At 31.9% G+C, this 18,346-nt stretch overlaps 1 protein-coding gene across 1 annotated transcript in view; it reads left to right on the forward strand.

The window, feature by feature from the left end:
* Positions 1–18,346, forward strand: part of LOC126737746 (integrin beta-nu-like) — a 24,876-nt gene continuing 6,530 nt past the window's right edge. Inside the window, exons 1-9 of the mRNA XM_050442767.1 lie at positions 1–376; positions 6,368–6,557; positions 6,627–6,758; positions 6,814–7,013; positions 7,072–7,365; positions 16,471–16,625; positions 16,688–16,859; positions 16,914–17,077; positions 17,513–17,596. Of these exons, the coding sequence (XP_050298724.1) occupies positions 215–376; positions 6,368–6,557; positions 6,627–6,758; positions 6,814–7,013; positions 7,072–7,365; positions 16,471–16,625; positions 16,688–16,859; positions 16,914–17,077; positions 17,513–17,596 (1,553 nt within the window). The 5' untranslated portion in view covers positions 1–214. The remainder of the gene's footprint in view (positions 377–6,367; positions 6,558–6,626; positions 6,759–6,813; positions 7,014–7,071; positions 7,366–16,470; positions 16,626–16,687; positions 16,860–16,913; positions 17,078–17,512; positions 17,597–18,346) is intronic.

The raw sequence follows: 18,346 nt of genomic DNA on the forward strand, positions 1-18,346 counted from the left end.
TCCTGAATACCTTATTCCTATTTGCACTAAAATCTATTTCGGTTATGCGCTTGATGGTTTACTCGCTCTGCCTATGAGAGATATACCTAGTTAGATAAGATATCAGCCATATCTTAAAAAAGTTAGTAGATAAACAGTAGAAGTTAGTAGATTTTTTCTGTGAATATTATTTAGCATAATATCTCGCCGGTATTAGAAATAAATAGTTTAAAAAATGTCGGCAAAGTTGCTATATATCTTGTTTCTAGAATATTTAGTATTTAGTATCTTAAGTGCCGAAGAGTGTCCAGAAAATATAAGACTCTTATGCCGGGTTCAAAAATTTTGTGGGGATTGTATGTTAGCTGATAGTTGTTGTCATTGGTGTTACAAAGCGGTAAGTAGTACAACGTATTTTCTTGTCCTTTCTTAATTTAAAGAAATAAAAAAAATTCACATATTTTTCTTGTACCCAAAACCGTATAAAACGGATGCATTCATGCTGTGTAACATTTTTGTATGTAAATAACCTCTTGTAGGTTTCAGAATAGTATGATAGTCCTTAAGATGGTAAATTCTATCTCTTTTTGTGAATAAAAATGTATAATTGTTCTTCTTTCATTAGAGCGTCAACGTAAGAAAAAAATGTCACGGCTAAGATTTGTATACGTATAAACATAGTTGAAGAGTTGTAAAACAAAAGTTAGACGTATGTTACATTTTCATATATTTATAAATAATACAAATCTAACTAAAAACCCCAATTTTCACCGTTTTGCCAATGCTTAGCATTTATGACGAGCTTAGGTGATCGTCGCTTCTTTTAAACTTTATTTAAGGGCTTTAACTTCATTCATTATTCCAATGCAAGAGGAACATATCTATTTTTGACATCGAATAAGTTTTAATTATTTTTTTTCAATTGCTCAAAGTTTATTTATTTATTTAACGGTATCCACCAATTTTACAAAAATAAAATAACACAAAAGATACTAATAATAATACAACTTAAGCTAGATAATAGTAAGACATAAATCAATCAAAGTTACAAATTAATTAAAAAAACCTGTTAAAGTAACGAGTCACTAATTAATTAATTAATTTAAGAGAACTCCTAAAACTGCTAAAAGAAACGTGCAAGTCAAGACTATACCTATCGAAAGAACATTGCATTCTAGTTATAGGATTATGCTATCCATAAGAATGACTATCAAAATCTACATAGAAGAGTTTTTTAAGTCTAGTCAATATTTGACTTAAAAAACTATGACCGAAAATTCAGCCTATTTAAAAGATAATCACAATTAGTCATGCCAGATATTAATTTAAAAATAAAACACAAGTCTGAATTATTACGCCTTAACTCAAGTGAGTCCAAAGAGAGAACTGACATGACCGACTTGTAATCAGTATGACCATTAGCTAATATGTTTTTAATTTTAATTCTTTTATTTATTGTTGTTTTTTTCCCGATAACGGGTAATTTTTGTTTTATTTGGTGAACGTATATGTTTTTTGTAATGTTCTAGTAAGTTCTAAATCTATATTGTTATAGCGAATAAGCTCTTTTTCAAAATTGTCTTGAATTATCTGTATTTTATTTTAGTATCTGAGTCTCAGGAGCCACAATGCACTTTTGCTCTTTTGCTTGCGCATACGTAGTACGTACACGAACCTAACCTCAGTTTGTCTTTTGTGTGTTGCGGTTGTTTAATGTTAATTGTTTACGTTTCGTTTATGTATATTAATTATTCGTTTTTGCAAGTGATACAAAGATTAAAGTAATAAAGTCGAATAACGTGTTTAGAATGGAGACTAAAACATTTTGCAATGTTTGCAATAAACATTATTTCAAAAGTTCTAATTTGCGAGCTCATGTAAATAAATTTCATACTGGTAAGTAGAAATGTTTCGTTAATTTTATTTCTATTTAATGTTACTTGGAAGTCAGTTTCAGGCGAGGCTGTTCATCGTTCAAATTTATTAAAGTTTATTTTATTTTTACCTATACATTCTGAGTTAATACTGATGTAAAGAAGTAACACAAATTAACATTACATTTCATAAATCGGGACTCATTTTTTAAATTCTTCACTAGCAATGATTACTTTGTAGTTATTTGATTATTTTACACACTAGTCTGTTCAGGAACGTGTTCTTTGGACAAAAATAAGAAAAAAAGTTCCTATAAACATAGGTCCTAAACAAAAAAAAATAAAATAAATTTACATTAAATTATAGCAATCAGTCAAAGTAGAAAAATGTTTTTTAATTTTTTGTGCGAAAACCGTGTATCTAACGGACAAAGTCCAAGTGATCAAAAATGTTGCAAATAAAACGGGGAGTTTAAAAATATTTTTTAATACAAGAAAAACCAGTGGCATACCATTTTTATTTATAAAAGTATTCAGCGAAAAACCCGCACACACGCTACTGGAGAACATAAAAATGTTAAAAGTATGTTGGTAAATGGGTCTGGATACACAGACCCTGCATACCAGTCTTTGGACAAATATCTACAGGGGTATTTAAGTTATTGAAAAAAAATCATTTTTTTGTTAAAACTTTACCACCCTCTAAGCTCAAAACCTAAAAGTCTAAAAATCTAATACTTTAATCTTTGTATCACTTGCAGAAACGAATAATTAAGATACATAAACGAAAAGTAAACAACTAACAAACAACCGCAATACACAAAAGACAAACTGAGGTTAGGTTCGTGTACGTACTACGTATGCGCAAGCAAAAGAGCAAAAGTGCATTGTGGCTCCTGAGCTTCTTGTGTTAAAAGGTATCATTAAAAAAATCGTCAAGGCTATAATATGCCCTGGATAATAAAAGTGATTTTAATTCCTTTTTGAATCTCTTAACTTCTAAAATTTGTCTGATACATAGAGGAACATGGTTGTAAATTTTTTTGCTAAGGTATATAAGTGAGTTCTTGGTGAGGGAGGATGTAGGGATTGGTAAGGGAAAATCGTTAACCTGGCGAGTCATATGACCAGTGTTAGAGGGAGGTTTAGGACATTTATGAATAAGAGTAGCTGTTTCTAAGATAAAAAGAGAAAAAAGAGTTAGGATTTTTTGAGATATAAAGAGAGGTTTACAAGAATCTCTTAACCCAGCGGAACATAGGTATCTAACTGCCTTTTTTTGAATCACAAAAATTATGTTTAATAATCCCTTGTTGCTTAAACCCGAAAAAGGCAAGCCATAACGAAGGTGGGACTCAATAAGAGAAAAGTACACTGAACGTGCAACTACCCCTCCCAGCTCATGCCCCGCCATTCTTACTGCAAAGCATCCAGAGGATAATTTTGATGCAAGATTTAGGATACGATCTTCGAAGCGAAGGCGACCATCAATGGTAATACCAAGGAACTTACAGCTTTCTTTGTTTTGCAAGGGGGAGTTTTCACTAAACATAAGGCCCTGAACGTCACACTTAAATCCCATAATAAAGGTTTTGCCCACATTAAATACAAGCCTGTTTGCAGCACACCACTCCGATAAAATCTTAAGATCCTTAAAAACCTGGGATCTAACATTATCAGAATCTCTATGATTCCATAAAATGGTGGTATCATCAGCAAACTGAACCACTTTGCCCTGTAGTTTTAATGAACGTAAATCATGTCCATAAAGCAAAAATAATAGTGGTCCTAACACTGAACCCTGAGGAACTCCAGTTTTAAGGGATCTGGAATCGGATAAACATCCAGATACTGTAACTCTTTGGGTACGATTAGACAGATAGGATTCCAGCCATTGCAATGCCACACCTCTAAAGCCATAATTATTGAGCTTAGACAGCAGTATTCCATGATCTACACAATCAAATGCCTTGGATAAATCGCAAAACACTGCCGCCGCGGACTCTCCAGAATTTAAGGACACATAGACACTCTCCAAAAAGCCGAAAACAGCGTCATGAGTCCCTTTTCCCGTTTAAAATCCAAACTGATTTGCAGATAAAATGCAATTATGTTGCAAAAAAGATAAAATTCTGATTTTTGCAAGTTTTTCAACTATCTTGGAGAGGGTAGATAATATAGAAATTGGACGGAAATTACAAGGCTCACTCACATCTCCACCCTTATAAAGAGGGATAACCACTGCCTCCTTCAAACATGCTGGAAAGATGCCATTATGAAAGGAATTATTTATGGCAGAAGCTAAGGCATTTAATGCTGAGTCAGGCAAAAGGAGTAGTAATTTTGATGATATTCCATCAGCTCCAGCTGATTTATGGTTTTTTAAGCTTTTAATTGCATCTCTAGCATCAGTAAGGCTAACAGGATAAAAGAAAAAAGAATTTTGAACTGACACTTGTTGAATATAATGCAAAGGATCAATATTAGTATTCACATCCTTGAGCAATAAATGAGGAATATTACAGTAATAATCATTTAAACTATTTGGTCTTACTTCTGGTTCTGAAACTTTCTTGTGAGAATGCCTAAAGTCATTTATAATTGACCAACATTCTCTCTGCCTATTTGAGGACATATTCAAGCGGTCACTATAATATTTAACCTTAGCTGCTTTTATCGTCTTTCTATATAGACTACGATATTTCTGATGATAAAGAATAATGTTTGCATTAGTTGTAAACTTGCACAGCTTAGCCAAAAAACGGAGGTTTTTAGCTGAATTTCTGAGGCCTGCTGTGACCCATGGTTTTCTATTTTTCATTTTAAGCCTCTTTTTAGGAAAACACTGATTGATCTTGTCACATAGCACATGAAATAATAAAGTAAACGGGTTAGGAGCCATTTCAACTGCATTCCAATTAACCAAAGCTGCAGTAGAAGAAAAAGCATTAAAATTTGCTCTGCTGAAAATTCTTCCTATATAATGAGATAAAGGAAATACAGTGTTGCATGGAATCCTAGCGAGAATGGCTTCATGGTCAGAAATACCAGATGAGAGTAATCTACATGACACATCATTTAAATTTGTACACAAATAATCAATAGTAGTTGCAGATGAGGATGTTATACGTGTGGGTGAAAGAACATGCATCTTTAAGTCATAAGATTCCAATATACTTAAAAGGGATGGCAAGATGGCAAGCTTACATCAGTGAAGTTAATATTAAAGTCACCAGCCAATATAACTATGGAGTGTAGAGACAATTGGGATAATAGAGAATCAAGTTTGTCCAGGAACATACCAATATCTCCTGTGGGTGGTCTATAAACACAAAGAACATATAAATTAAATCGCTTACAAAAACAAAGGGAGAATTCAAAAACCTTCTCCAACAGAAAGCTATCATACTTATTAATTTTACAGAAAAAAGCTTCAATTGTTTGTTTAACTAAAATAGCTGCTCCTCCATGTATGGAGTGTTGCCGACAAAAAATTGATATAGGAATATAATCAGATATTAACAAACATTCGTTAGGCTTTAACCAGTGCTCAGTTAGTAATATAATATCAGGAAAATCACATGAATCAAGTAAAAGATGAAGCTCGTCTATTTTATTTCTTAGAGACTGTATATTTAAAATAAAACTACTGAAACTTTTCGCATGCTTATTTTTAATGTTATTTATAGAATGTGAATGAGCTTCATCTTTGGTGTATTTATCTATAAAAAAAAATCTCTATCACAGTCAGTATCTAGAAGTCCGGATTGATTACTTGGTTTTATTGTGGACACATTTTTTGATGAAATGCTACTTTTGAAATGTTTTAAAATATGGGTATACAGTAATGATGCCAAATCTGATCCAAAGTTGCTGGCATGATTAGACTCTAAAATTCTATGCATTTATCTAAATGACCTACATGCATTTTTCTTGGAGAAAAAGACTTCCCCTATTTGTAATCTTCATGTGTATATGAATTCTCCTACAAAGTATGAACTTCTATTCAACTATTATTTATTTACTCTCAGTTACAAATTAATGTATGGATACATTTGAGTATAATTGATGTAAAAAAGCAAAAATAAAAAAATTGTTCACGCCATTTACTCTGGGGTAGGAAAAGGTCCAAAATGCTCTACAAATTGATGACGTAATATGGGAACGTCTCCTTATGGTGGCCTACCTGAAACAAACACTAGTCAAAACCATAACTTATGGGTTTTTGAAATCTCCTTCTTCATAATGTCTCTTTTGAAACAATTGGAATTGTAATATAATTCAAATTAGTTTTGTTTAGCTAAAGAAGAATGCTATTAAGTTTTAAATTTAAAAAGTAAATTCTGTATCATAAATTGTCTTCCATATTTGTTTAATTAGCGTTCAAGTAACTATTAAAGCTAGACTAAGCTTGTTTGTAGATATTTTATTTAATAAAGAAATTATTTACTTTTTGCTTATATAATTTCGTATTTAAAAAATCGTGTGAATTTAATTTTTTTATTTCTTTTTAGAATTTCTCCGGGGCATACCAATGTGATTTTAAAGATAGTTTATCAAATTGTGAAGGAAACATATATGAAAATAAACCTTCTCAAATGACCATTCAACGTAATTTAGAATTTACCGTAATTAACAGTTCTGAAAATGCTGTCAACGCTATCCAAATTAAACCACAAGCATTTAATATTACTTTAAGAAAAGGTTAGTTAGATTCTTGAATTTAAATAAACTTACTTATTATGTATAAAATGCTAATAAAATTTATTATAGATACGCCAGTTGAACTAACATTCACCTATAAAGCAGCCCGGAATTATCCATTAGAACTCTATTACCTTGGAGATCTTAGTTATTCTATGAAAACCCACTTGGAAATTCTAAAAAATCTTGGCAGTGCATTGGGTAAAAGAAGTTTTCTCTTGGCTTAACCCTATATATCTGATCTTTTATTTTTCAGGAAGAAGCTTAGAAAAGCTTACCAAACATTACAAATTAGCTTACGGATCTTTCTTGGATAAGCCTGGAATGCCTTTCATGTTTACTGATGAGAGGAGTAGAAACAATCCATGTCGAGGCGAAAATGCGAAATGTGATAGTACCTACCTTTTTAAGCATAGTTTAAATTTTACCGATGATATGAGTAAGTTTTTTGAACAGGTGAGAATGATAAAAATAATACATTTCAAAGAAAAACAAACGCAGTTCTTACGTTTAGGTAAGAAACAGTAAAATATCAGCAAACACCGATGATCTCGATGGTGCTTTAGAAGCCATCTTCCAAATTCTTGTTTGCGACACGCAGTTTGGATGGTCCGAATATGCTAGAAAAATTATTTTGCTATCCACCGATAGTTTCTTACATACTGAAGGTGATGGAATATTGGCAGGAGCTACTAAAGTCAATAGCAGAGAGTTGTGTTTGGTAAATAGTACTGGAGACCATACAGATCCGTTAAAATATGATTATCCTTCTTTGGGACAAATAAAAGAATTGTTGAGGAAACATAAGGTGAGTTCTTAAAGATTGAAGCTTTTTATTTTTAAATTTTTTTATTGTTCTCACGTATGTGTCACTTCAAGTTATGTAAAAATTCAATTTTAAAGAAAAATTATCCTATTTTTTTTATTTATAGTTATGAAACCCAATTTTAAATAAAATAATATATTTTGCTAAAAACGCCATTTTAACCAGACATACTAATATTAAACAAACAAATGAACCAAGCACTTACAGGTTGGGGAATCGATCGTTACGCATAGAGAAGGGGTTAAAGCGAAATATGGCAACGTGCAAGTATCCATTTCGTGCGCTCTGCTACTCGCCTGCTACGTCGTTGCTTTTCAGCAATTAGAATTTTAAGTCTTTATCTATGTTAGTAAGCATCTGACTTTGATAATATTACTTGCAATAAAATTTTGCAAAAATTACGCGATAAAAATTATGCGAAAGTTTAGGCATTTCTAAAATATTTTTCTGATGCAACCTTTACATGTCAGTGAGTATCCAACCCAACCCAACCCAACCCACATAGGATCGTAATCACAAAAAGTTTATTATGCTGTATACAGCATAAAAAAATGTAAAGCGTTGTTCTAATAAAAAAAAATTTAAACTCTTAAAAATAAAGATAAAAAAATTTAATTCTTTAAATAAAAGACTCAACTCACTAAATATATTTTTTAGTTAAATAATAATAACCTATCATAAAAGCCTTTTTTTATTTTCGAAAGAGATTCGGGTGAAATGGAATTGGCACATTCAACCATTTTCTCTCGTAATCTAATTCTCTTCTAAATTTGTTGGCCTACTAATTTCGTACTTGTAAATGGTGTGCTTAAGATAAATCCAACAATAAATGTAATTAAGAGGGTTAGGAAAAGTATTTGTTAAACATTCCTTTATAATAACCGCATTATGAGCATCAGCCGTCTTGTTGAAAATAGAGCCAGAGATGCCAGGATTGCCAGGTCTAAATTAGGGAGGATATTTAAATAGCAAGGCAAAAATTGATTTTACAGCAACTCAGGTATCTTTGGGCGTTTAAGTACCGTCATTAAAAATAGCTCCTTCTACCCTACATATCTCTAGTTTAATCTAAATAGGCTATAAACCCTATCTGCAAAATTAAATTTGGATAATACAAGAGAGCTTTAGCAGAGAAGAGTTTTTGCAAGAGAGATGTAAAGGCAGAATCAGTTTTCTTGTAACAGCTTGCCTACATGATCACTTAATTTGAATAGAAATGGAATACATTTTATTGAAAAATGAAAATAATTTAAGGCAATTGAAAGGTTTTCAGAAATTTCTCAATATTCTGACGAAGCCTTAGCACTTTTTCCTGTAGGACGCAGGAGTAAACTGAAATTTCTCTAGAATTTTCCCCATCCAGTCCTACTTTTTGTGATTTCTCGTTTAAAAATGTTTCAATCGTAGAGGTGTATACTAGAACCAAACCTATTATAACCTTCATAATAAATATTTTAAAACGTAAAAGAATTTAATAGTTTAGTAAATCAAAAGCTTCAAAGTACAGAAGAAGCACAAATATGGTTGCTTTGCTTCTTGAATCTCACCCAATACTTTGGTAATATGGTAAGTTATTCGTCTTATTTTAAATACATTTTAGCAATTTTTTGTATTTCGACTTTAGGAACCTGTGACTACCATAATTTTTCATAGCCTAGTTTTGGCATATTTGTCGGAAAGGCCTATTTCGGAGAAAGCAACAATTTTTTCATAAAAAAGAGATGCTTGTTCAAAAAGCCGCTTAAACTTACCGTTTTTGAGCAAAGAGTATTTGAACAAAATTAGTTATACGAATGCAATTCTAATAGTTGATCACCATGGAAAATTTCAATATCCCTGTCTTGCCTCATCACGCATTTGAATTTAAAAATTACTTTAATAAAAATTTTAATTTACATTACCTGTATTTTACAAATTTTAATTTACTGTTAAATACTCATTATACTTCATTAACTACATCGGCTCGAGTGCGTACATCAAAGCAAAAACACAGAAGAGACGAATAAATTTGTTAGTCTCTTCTGTGGCAAAAACTCAAGTGACTGCCCTCTGCGTTAAAACACTTATCCCCACATCTTTTATTCGCAAGTACCTGCGGTATGTTGCGAATATGTTTAAATTAATTTTTAATTCGCCCACAAAGATCATTAATATCCTTAATAGGTGTGGAATATTTTTTTTAATAACTCCACGAATAAAAAAATTTAACGGAGCAAACATTCAACTCTTTGGTCATATTAGGGATAAAACTGACATACCTTTCAAATTCGTCATATTTTTATATGATACGTTTCTTCCGTTAAAGCATTTGTCTAGTACTATTACCAAGTTATTTTTTAATACGCTGAAGCACATGCTCTTTTAAATGATCATCATCCACGTTTCTCTTTTCAGATATGCATGTCTTTTGAATTCAAAGATTCTGTTTTACACAATAGAGAAAGAATTTTCTGAAACAATTTTTCTCCCGGCAGAGACCTGTTGTTATCTGAGACGGAAAAATATAATTATATGCCTGAAGTAGCGGCTCGGACTTTTGTAATACCCTGTATAATATCGTTGATTGAAGAGTGGACCCATATGGAAGCGGCCATTGAAGAATTCATCACCAAGCATGATACTCTGAAGCATAATAGATCTTTCTTTTTCCTTAATTCCGCTTCAACTTATCACAAAATCTATGTTATGGCCAACTCTTTTCTGTAAAAATTAAAACGCTTTAAACGTGACAACATTGCATAAGTCAGTCTCTTGTCGTCCGAAAGTGAGAGTGCACGCATTTGTTTTGTCCAGCAAATAAACCAAGATTTAAGTAAATAAAGTGATATACAGTCCACAAATAGGGGTTTTTAATGATCCCAAACATTGGTCCAATCGAGCAGGATATGTATTTAAATAAATAAAGTGAGTAAAGCTACATATTCTATAAAAATATTATAATTATTAAGACGACAAGAGGCACGGCATTCATTCGCACCAGCAAATTCCGAGAGTTGACGTGAAGCAGAAGATTATAGAATAATTGGTGAGCGGTGACGTTAGAGAGCGAGCGAGAGGCAGAAAGGTAGCACCCCGTGATTGGTTGGTTTTCCTGTGCACATTAGCCATGATGACTAACAAATAAACAGTTGGAGGAATCGCGGAGAAATATATTTGCACCGGTGGTTCGAGTAAGATTTAATATTTTTAGTAGGTATCTTTCAGTTTGAGTCAACTTATTTTGTGAATTATGTCTAATCTTGCCAAGTTAAAAGCCCAAAGAGGTTTAATTAAATCCAAATTAAGTAGGTTTAAGCATTTTTTCGAATCAATGAATAAAGAAAATGTAGATGAAAACATTATAATAAATTTAGAATCGCGCTTAGAAAAAATGTTATTTGTTTGGGAAGAATTTAATGATATTCAATTTCAAATAGAATCAGAAAACTGTAATGAAGATTCTGACTATATTGAGACCGACGAAACTGAGAGAGATTCGTTTGAGAAAAAATATTTTGAATTAATTAGTGAAACGAAAGCATTTTGTAAAAAATTTAATAATGACTTAAATGGTTCTGTATCTGGTGCTCAGTCGAATATATTAAGACAAAGTAATGTCTCTGAAAATAATAATGTAATGCCAAATTCTTATAATAATCAACCTTTAATTAAATTGCCTCCAATTAGGCTGCCAACATTTGATGGAAAGTACAGTAATTGGCTTGAATTTAAAGACACGTTTGTTGCCTTAGTCGATACTAATTCCTCGCTCAGTCCCATTCAAAAGTTTTATTATTTAAGGTCTTCGCTGAGTGACTCCGTGTTAGAAATAATTAAATCTATTGAAATTTCTTCTTTGAATTATCCAATTGCATGGAATTTTTTAATAGAGAGGTTTGAAAATAAAAAAATTATAGTTCATAGCCATATTCGTGCCATATTTGAATATCCTCAAATATTAAAAGAATCATATGATGAAATTAGGAATTTATATGACAATATAACGAAGCACTTAAGGGCATTGAATTGTCTTGGGGAAAAAACTGAGACATGGGATAGATTAATTATATATATAATGTGTAGTAAATTTGATTATGTTACACATCGTGATTGGGAAACCTATAAATACATGGGTGATATGCCTACAATGGAAGATTTAAATAATTTTCTTAAATTAAAGTGTGAGATGCTGGAAAAAATTGAACTGTCTTGCAATTTAACAGATGTAAAATATAATAAAACAAATACGAGTAATAAGATGTTTAAGAGGCAAACTTCCATTACCCATGTATCAACTAACAACACTACTAATGATAAAAAATTTAAATGTTCATATTGTAATGCTAACCATTCGATTTTTAAATGTCAGTCCTTTTTAAATCTAAATATTGAAGATCGTATAAAAGAAGCAAAAAGGTTAAAACTCTGTCTAAATTGTCTACGTGCTTCTCATCCCTCCTGGAAATGTAATAAATACAATTGTTTTAAGTGTAAAAAACCACACAATTCATTACTCCATTTAGAAACATTTAAAAATTCTAATACTCAGTCCTTTAACACTACCGATGGTGAAAATAACTCCCATCCCAATTCAGGTGAAGCTGCAGAAAATCAACAATTCCAGGAACCGCCGTTGGCCTCGCTGACTACTACACTCCATCCAAATATCACCCAATGCGGTGTTGCCAAGACTTCATCGTTAGGAGAGTTTTCTCAGGTTCTGTTGTCAACTGCATTAATACGTTTAACAAATAAAGATAAATCTGTTGTACTGCGTGCCTTATTAGATAGCGGTTCGCAAAGTAATTTTATTACGGAAAATTTATGTACTAAATTAACTTTAAAGCAGTCAAAAATTAATCATGCAGTTAAAGGTGTAGGGCAACTACTAACTAATATTAAAGGTCAAGTAAATATTAATATAAATTCTTGTTATAATGCCTTTAAAGAAAATTTAAATTGTTTAGTAATTTCTGAAATAACAGATAAATTACCGAGGATGTCTTTTGAGAAGCAAAATTTAAAGATACCTGATGATATAGTACTAGACGATCCAAATTTTAATATTTCTGGGGATATAGAAGTTTTATTAGGATCTGATCTCTTTTGGAAAATAATTAAGGCAAGGCACTTCCGTCTCGGGGTTAATTTACCAAGTTTGCAAGAAACAGAGTTCGGGTTTATTATTGCAGGGAATTTAAATACTACCTTTTCTTCAGTTTCAATAAATTGTTTGAGTGTTAATTTAGAAGAATCATTAGACAAAAACTTGGTTAAATTTTGGGAGATAGAAGAATTAGTGAAGCATAAACATAATTTTAGCGAGTCTGAAAAGTACTGTCAAGAATATTTTAAAAAATCAATTTCTCGAGATGATGATGGAAAGTTTATTGTTAAAATTCCATTTAAGAGAAATTTATGTGAATTAGGGGAATCCCATGACATGGCTCTAAGACGATTTAAACTTTTAGAAAATAAATTAGAGAAGAATCCAGATTTAAAAAAAGATAATGTCAAATTTATGACGGAATATATTGAAATGAGCCATATGTCAGAGATCGATGATAAAAATATTAATTTTGGGTATTATATTCCACATCATGCTATAATAAAGAATGACAGTCTAACCACAAAATGTAGAGTCGTCTTTGACGCATCGGCAAAGTCGACTACAGGTTTGTCGCTAAACGATGCTCAGTTTGTAGGGCCTACGTTGCAACAGGATGTTTTTGCTATTTTAGGTAGATTTAGAGTTCATTCCTATGTTATGACGGGTGATATCTCCAAAATGTATCGTCAGATTTGGGTAGATTTTAATGATAGAGAATATCAAAAGATTTTTTGGAGGTCAAATAGCAATGAAAAGATAAAGATTTATAAATTGAATACCGTAACATATGGTACTACTTCGGCACCATATCTTGCAGTAAGGTGCTTATTTCAAATTGCAGAAGAGAACAAAGCTAAATTTCCGGTTGCGTCCAAAATAATTGAAAGAGATTTTTATATGGATGATCTCCTAACAGGTTTTGAGTCTAAAGATGAATTGTTAATTGCACAAGCTAATATTGTTGATTTATTAAAAAATTATGGGTTTGAATTAAGAAAATTTCTGTGTAATTGTAAGGAAAGTTTGGCCGAATTTAAAACTAATAAAGATTTGGATGTAAATATTTTAAATATAGGTGAGAATGAAGCAAATAAAACCTTGGGCATATTTTGGGATGCTAATAAGGATCTAATATGTTATAAATTGAATTTGGGGGCTAACTCTTCTAAGGGTTTAAACAAGGTAACAAAAAGGGGAATTTTATCTGTAATTTGTCAAATATTCGATCCCTTAGGTTTATTGGGCCCAGTAATAATCATTGCAATCAACTTCTTATGCAAGATCTCTGGAAACTTAAAGTTGGTTGGGATGACGATATTCCTATTGAAATTATTAATACCTGGCTAAAATTTTATAAAAACTTACCTTTAATTGCTGAAATTAAGATTCCAAGATGTTCAATAATCTCAAGTTATGTTGAAATCGAATTACATGGCTTTTCTGATGCCTCCATTAAGGCCTATGGGGCATGCCTGTACATACGATGCTTAGCACCATTTGGGACTTATAGTTCAACTTTGCTATGCGCAAAATCAAGGGTCGCTCCTTTAAAACAACTTAGTTTACCAAGACTTGAACTGTGTGGAGCGCTATTATTAGCTAATTTAGTTAAAAAAATTACAGAGTCGTTGGAAATAAAGTTTAATAACTTCTATTATTGGACTGATTCCCAAATAACTTTGTCTTGGATAAGAAATGAATCTAATAAACTTAAGACATTTGTAGCCAACCGGGTAAGCGAAATAAGAAGTCTTACAAATTTTCAAGATTGGAATCATGTTATGTCAATTGATAATCCAGCTGATCTGCTGTCACGTGGTACTTCTGTTGAACTTTTAAGCAATTCTAATTTATGGTGGCATGGTCCTGACTGACTTTTAAAACCTAATTCTGAATGGAGTTTAAAATTTTCTGTGCTTGATATGGCTGTAATTCCAGAAAAGCGTAGCGTTTCTTGCCTTGTATTAAGTTTAAGTAGTGAAATAATTAATTTAATTTCAAAATTCTCTTCTCTTACAACATTGCTACGTGTAACTGCATATATTTTACGGTTTGTTTCTAATTTGAAAGTTGATAAAATGACCAAAACGTGTGGTCCTTTACAGCCATAAGAATTAAATGAAGCGTTACTTCTTTTAATCAAGAATGTGCAAATTGAAAGTTTTGCTCAAGAATACGCCAATTTAAGTCAAGGTAAAGAAATTCACAAGTCTAGTAAAATATTATCACTTAATCCATTTTTTGAAAATGGTATATTACGAGTAGGTGGTAGGATTAGGCATTCAGATCAATCTTATGATAAAAAACACCCAATTATCTTACCCAGTAGTCATATTTTAACTATTTCAATTTTAAGACATGAACATAAGCGTTTACTTCATTGTGGCGTTCAAGCCTTATTATCTTCTATTCGGGAAAGGTACTGGCTGATCTCTGGGCGAAATGCCTGTAAAGGTATTATCAGGAAATGTATAACCTGCTTTAGAGCCTGTCCGAAGGACTCTAATCAGTATTTAATGGGAGACCTTCCTAAGGTCCGTGTCAGTCCTTTTACTGTGTTCTCAAATGTTGGTACGGATTTTGGTGGTCCTTTTCTTTTGAAAGATAGAGTTACGCGTGGGGCAAAAATTGTTAAGGCTTACATCTGCTTATTTATATGCATGAGCACGAAAGCTGTGCATATTGAAATTGTATCTAGTCTCACTACAGAAGCATTTATCTCTGCATTAAAAAGATTTATTAGCAGACGGGGTAGGCTTACTAACATATATTCCGATAATGGATTGAACTATGTAGGAGCAAACAATGAAATCATACATTTATATGAATTTTTAAATAATAATTTAAACTGTATTTCAAATAACGCTGCCAAAGAGCAAATTCGGTGGCATTTTATACCGGCTCGCTCTCCCAGTTTCGGTGGTTTGTGGGAAGCCGGAATAAAGAGTGTTAAACATCATGTTAAAAGGGTTATTGGTGAGACAAGACTTACGTTCGAAGAATTTTCTACTATCTTGACTCAAATTGAAGGAATACTGAACTCGCGTCCCCTGTGTCCGGTTACTCAGGACCCAGATTTAGAAGCACTAACCCCGGCGCATTTCATATTTGGAAGAACCATCACGGGTCTTCCAGAACAAGATCTTCGCACTATTCCTGAAAACCGGTTGTCTAAATGGCAGCACATTCAACATATGATGCAACACTTCTGGCAACGATGGCAACGGGAATACTTGTCGGAACTACAGACTCGAGTTAAGTGGAAGCAAAATGCACATATCCACTTAAAAATTGGGACTCTTGTACTTATTAAGGACGAAAATTTACCCCCGTTAAAGTGGCAATTGGGTAGAATAGTGAAAACTTATCCGGGAAAAGAAAATATAATACGAGTAGTGGACATAAAAACTCGCAACCGCACAATAAGTCGTGCCGTTAATCGAATATGTGTTTTACCTTTAGAATGTTCGTTTAGAATTAGGAAACTATTTTTAAGGTTAATTTTAAATCCAGTTCTATAAAAGAAAGTAGTGAGTAAGCACAGTTAAAAAATTATCTGTTTGTTTTTTAAGTTGTAATAATTAAAATTTTGTTTAGTTTTTTCTTATTGAAAGTACTTTGTACTTTCAAGGCGGGCGGCATGTTATGGCCAACTCTTTTCTGTAAAAATTAAAACGCTTTAAACGTGACAACATTGCATAAGTCAGTCTCTTGTCGTCCGAAAGTGAGAGTGCACGCATTTGTTTTGTCCAGCAAATAAACCAAGATTTAAGTAAATAAAGTGATATACAGTCCACAAATAGGGGTTTTTAATGATCCCAAACAATCTAGACAACCTTAAATGGTCTCTGCGCTAATAGCAAAGCGATTATGCTTTTTACTTAGCTGTCCCGTATATTTAAAAGCAGTTAACATCGACCTCACACAGGTTAAAAAGTGCAATAATTTCTAAAGCCAAATAGTTCGGGTACTGAATGTTTTTTTTTCAATATTTTTAGACCAATTTAATTGTGGCTGTTACCGAAGATAAAATAAATCATTATGAGAAAATGGAACATGATATTCTTGAACAAGAAGCTTTTGTAGGAATACTTCAGAACAGATCCAGAAATATTTTGGAATTAGTGAATAAAGGTTTTTATGATTTTATTCAGTAAGTAATATATGTATAAAATCCACTCAAAAAACTCTACTTAACTTTATGGGTAATTTTAGGCAAGTTGAGTTCTCAGTTAATACAACTCATGCCCCAGAACTGGATGTTCAGTTTTTCGCAGACTGCGATGGCCATTTTAAGCAGGTCGCCGGATGTAAAAATGTAAAAGAGGATGTACCAATTACTTTTAAGGTGCAGATTAAACTAAAAGAGCTGACCAAGAAAAAAATGGTAGTTTAAACTCTTAATAGTTGCAAATATTTTTTTGTAATAATTTTTTTTAAGGAGCAAATCTATATTAGAGAAAAAAATATAAACGATGTTATAGATATTAATATAGTTTATGCAGAGGGCAGTTGCGACTGTCCATCAAAGCTTGACTCAGCTGCCAGTTTAAATTGCGAAAATGGAAGATTGGATTGCGGACGATGTGTGTGTGATTTGGGGTGGTAGGTACATAATATTTTTATTTATAATATTTTTAAATTACAAGGGGCGAAAGGCTATGATAATAAGAGCTTAGTTAGACATATTAGTATTATAAGACAATCCTATGCTATTTTTTGAAAGCACTTAAACGAGGATCCTTCTCGCTTTCCTTCAAATGGTGTTTGTCTGGTGGGGAAAATTCAATTTTCGATCTATGAGTTTCAAATAGACAAAGTACTGTCTAAATCTTAAATCCTTTTAACTCACCAAAAATTCTGTTTGCTACATCCTGAAAAATGTAAAACTGTAAATTCTTAAATTTCTTTGCAATCAAATCTACATCTATTGACAATGAAAGTTATTTTCATATTAAGAAGCCAAGATTATTAGGTCAAGTTTAACAAAAAACTGTTATGTAAAAATGACAGTGATAAATCATAGTTTCTTATTTTTAGGAAGGGAGAAAATTGCTCTGAAGAATGCCAAGAAGATGTTCGAGCATGCCGAAAAGATGAATATTCTTATATTTGTTCAGGAAGGTAAACCCGCCTATTTTGTTTATACCATATTGATTAGGAAAAATTTACAAAATAGAATGTAGGATTTAAAAATCGTATTGAGCAGCTTAATCGGACATTCATATTAGTTAAAATTCTAAAACTTTTAATATCTTAAACTAATTGCCCTAGTTTTCGCTCCTTCCCTAAGTAATGCATATATCCTTGCATTTTTTTTGCTTATTATTAAAACTAATTTATCTTCATAATATTAAAATTTAAATGATGATCAACGAAACAAATAGCAATTTTGAAAAAGAATAAAGTATCTATTCGATATCTTCGAGATTCAAAATTCTACTTGTCAGGTCTTTAGTGAAATCAAGTGTGTATACTGAGTCCACCTAAAATCTACTCTAGATACGGTATCGGTACTCAAAACAAGTCGGTCTATTATGATAAATATCTTCAAAGTGAATCTATGTTATTCATAATTGATTATCTCATTACTCATTTAAGATAACTAGTTTTGAATCAATTTCTCAAAAGAATAAGCCTAGCTGCAACCCATAGGCGGGGTTGTTTGAGTTCACCATCTCTCAGACAACGATGTCAAAACGACTTTTTAATTTTTTATTCAATATATAATTTTCTTAATCCACTACATATTTTTTTTACGTGTTGTATTTTGTAACAGGAAAAAATGTACTCCTTAAAAGTTTCGTTTATTTGCTGACTAATAATATATACTTTGAAAGTAATCAACAAATTTTTCCGAATAAAAAAAAAGAT

This window comes from Anthonomus grandis, chromosome 6 (assembly GCF_022605725.1).
Source record: "Anthonomus grandis grandis chromosome 6, icAntGran1.3, whole genome shotgun sequence".
Taxonomy (NCBI): domain Eukaryota; kingdom Metazoa; phylum Arthropoda; class Insecta; order Coleoptera; family Curculionidae; genus Anthonomus; species Anthonomus grandis.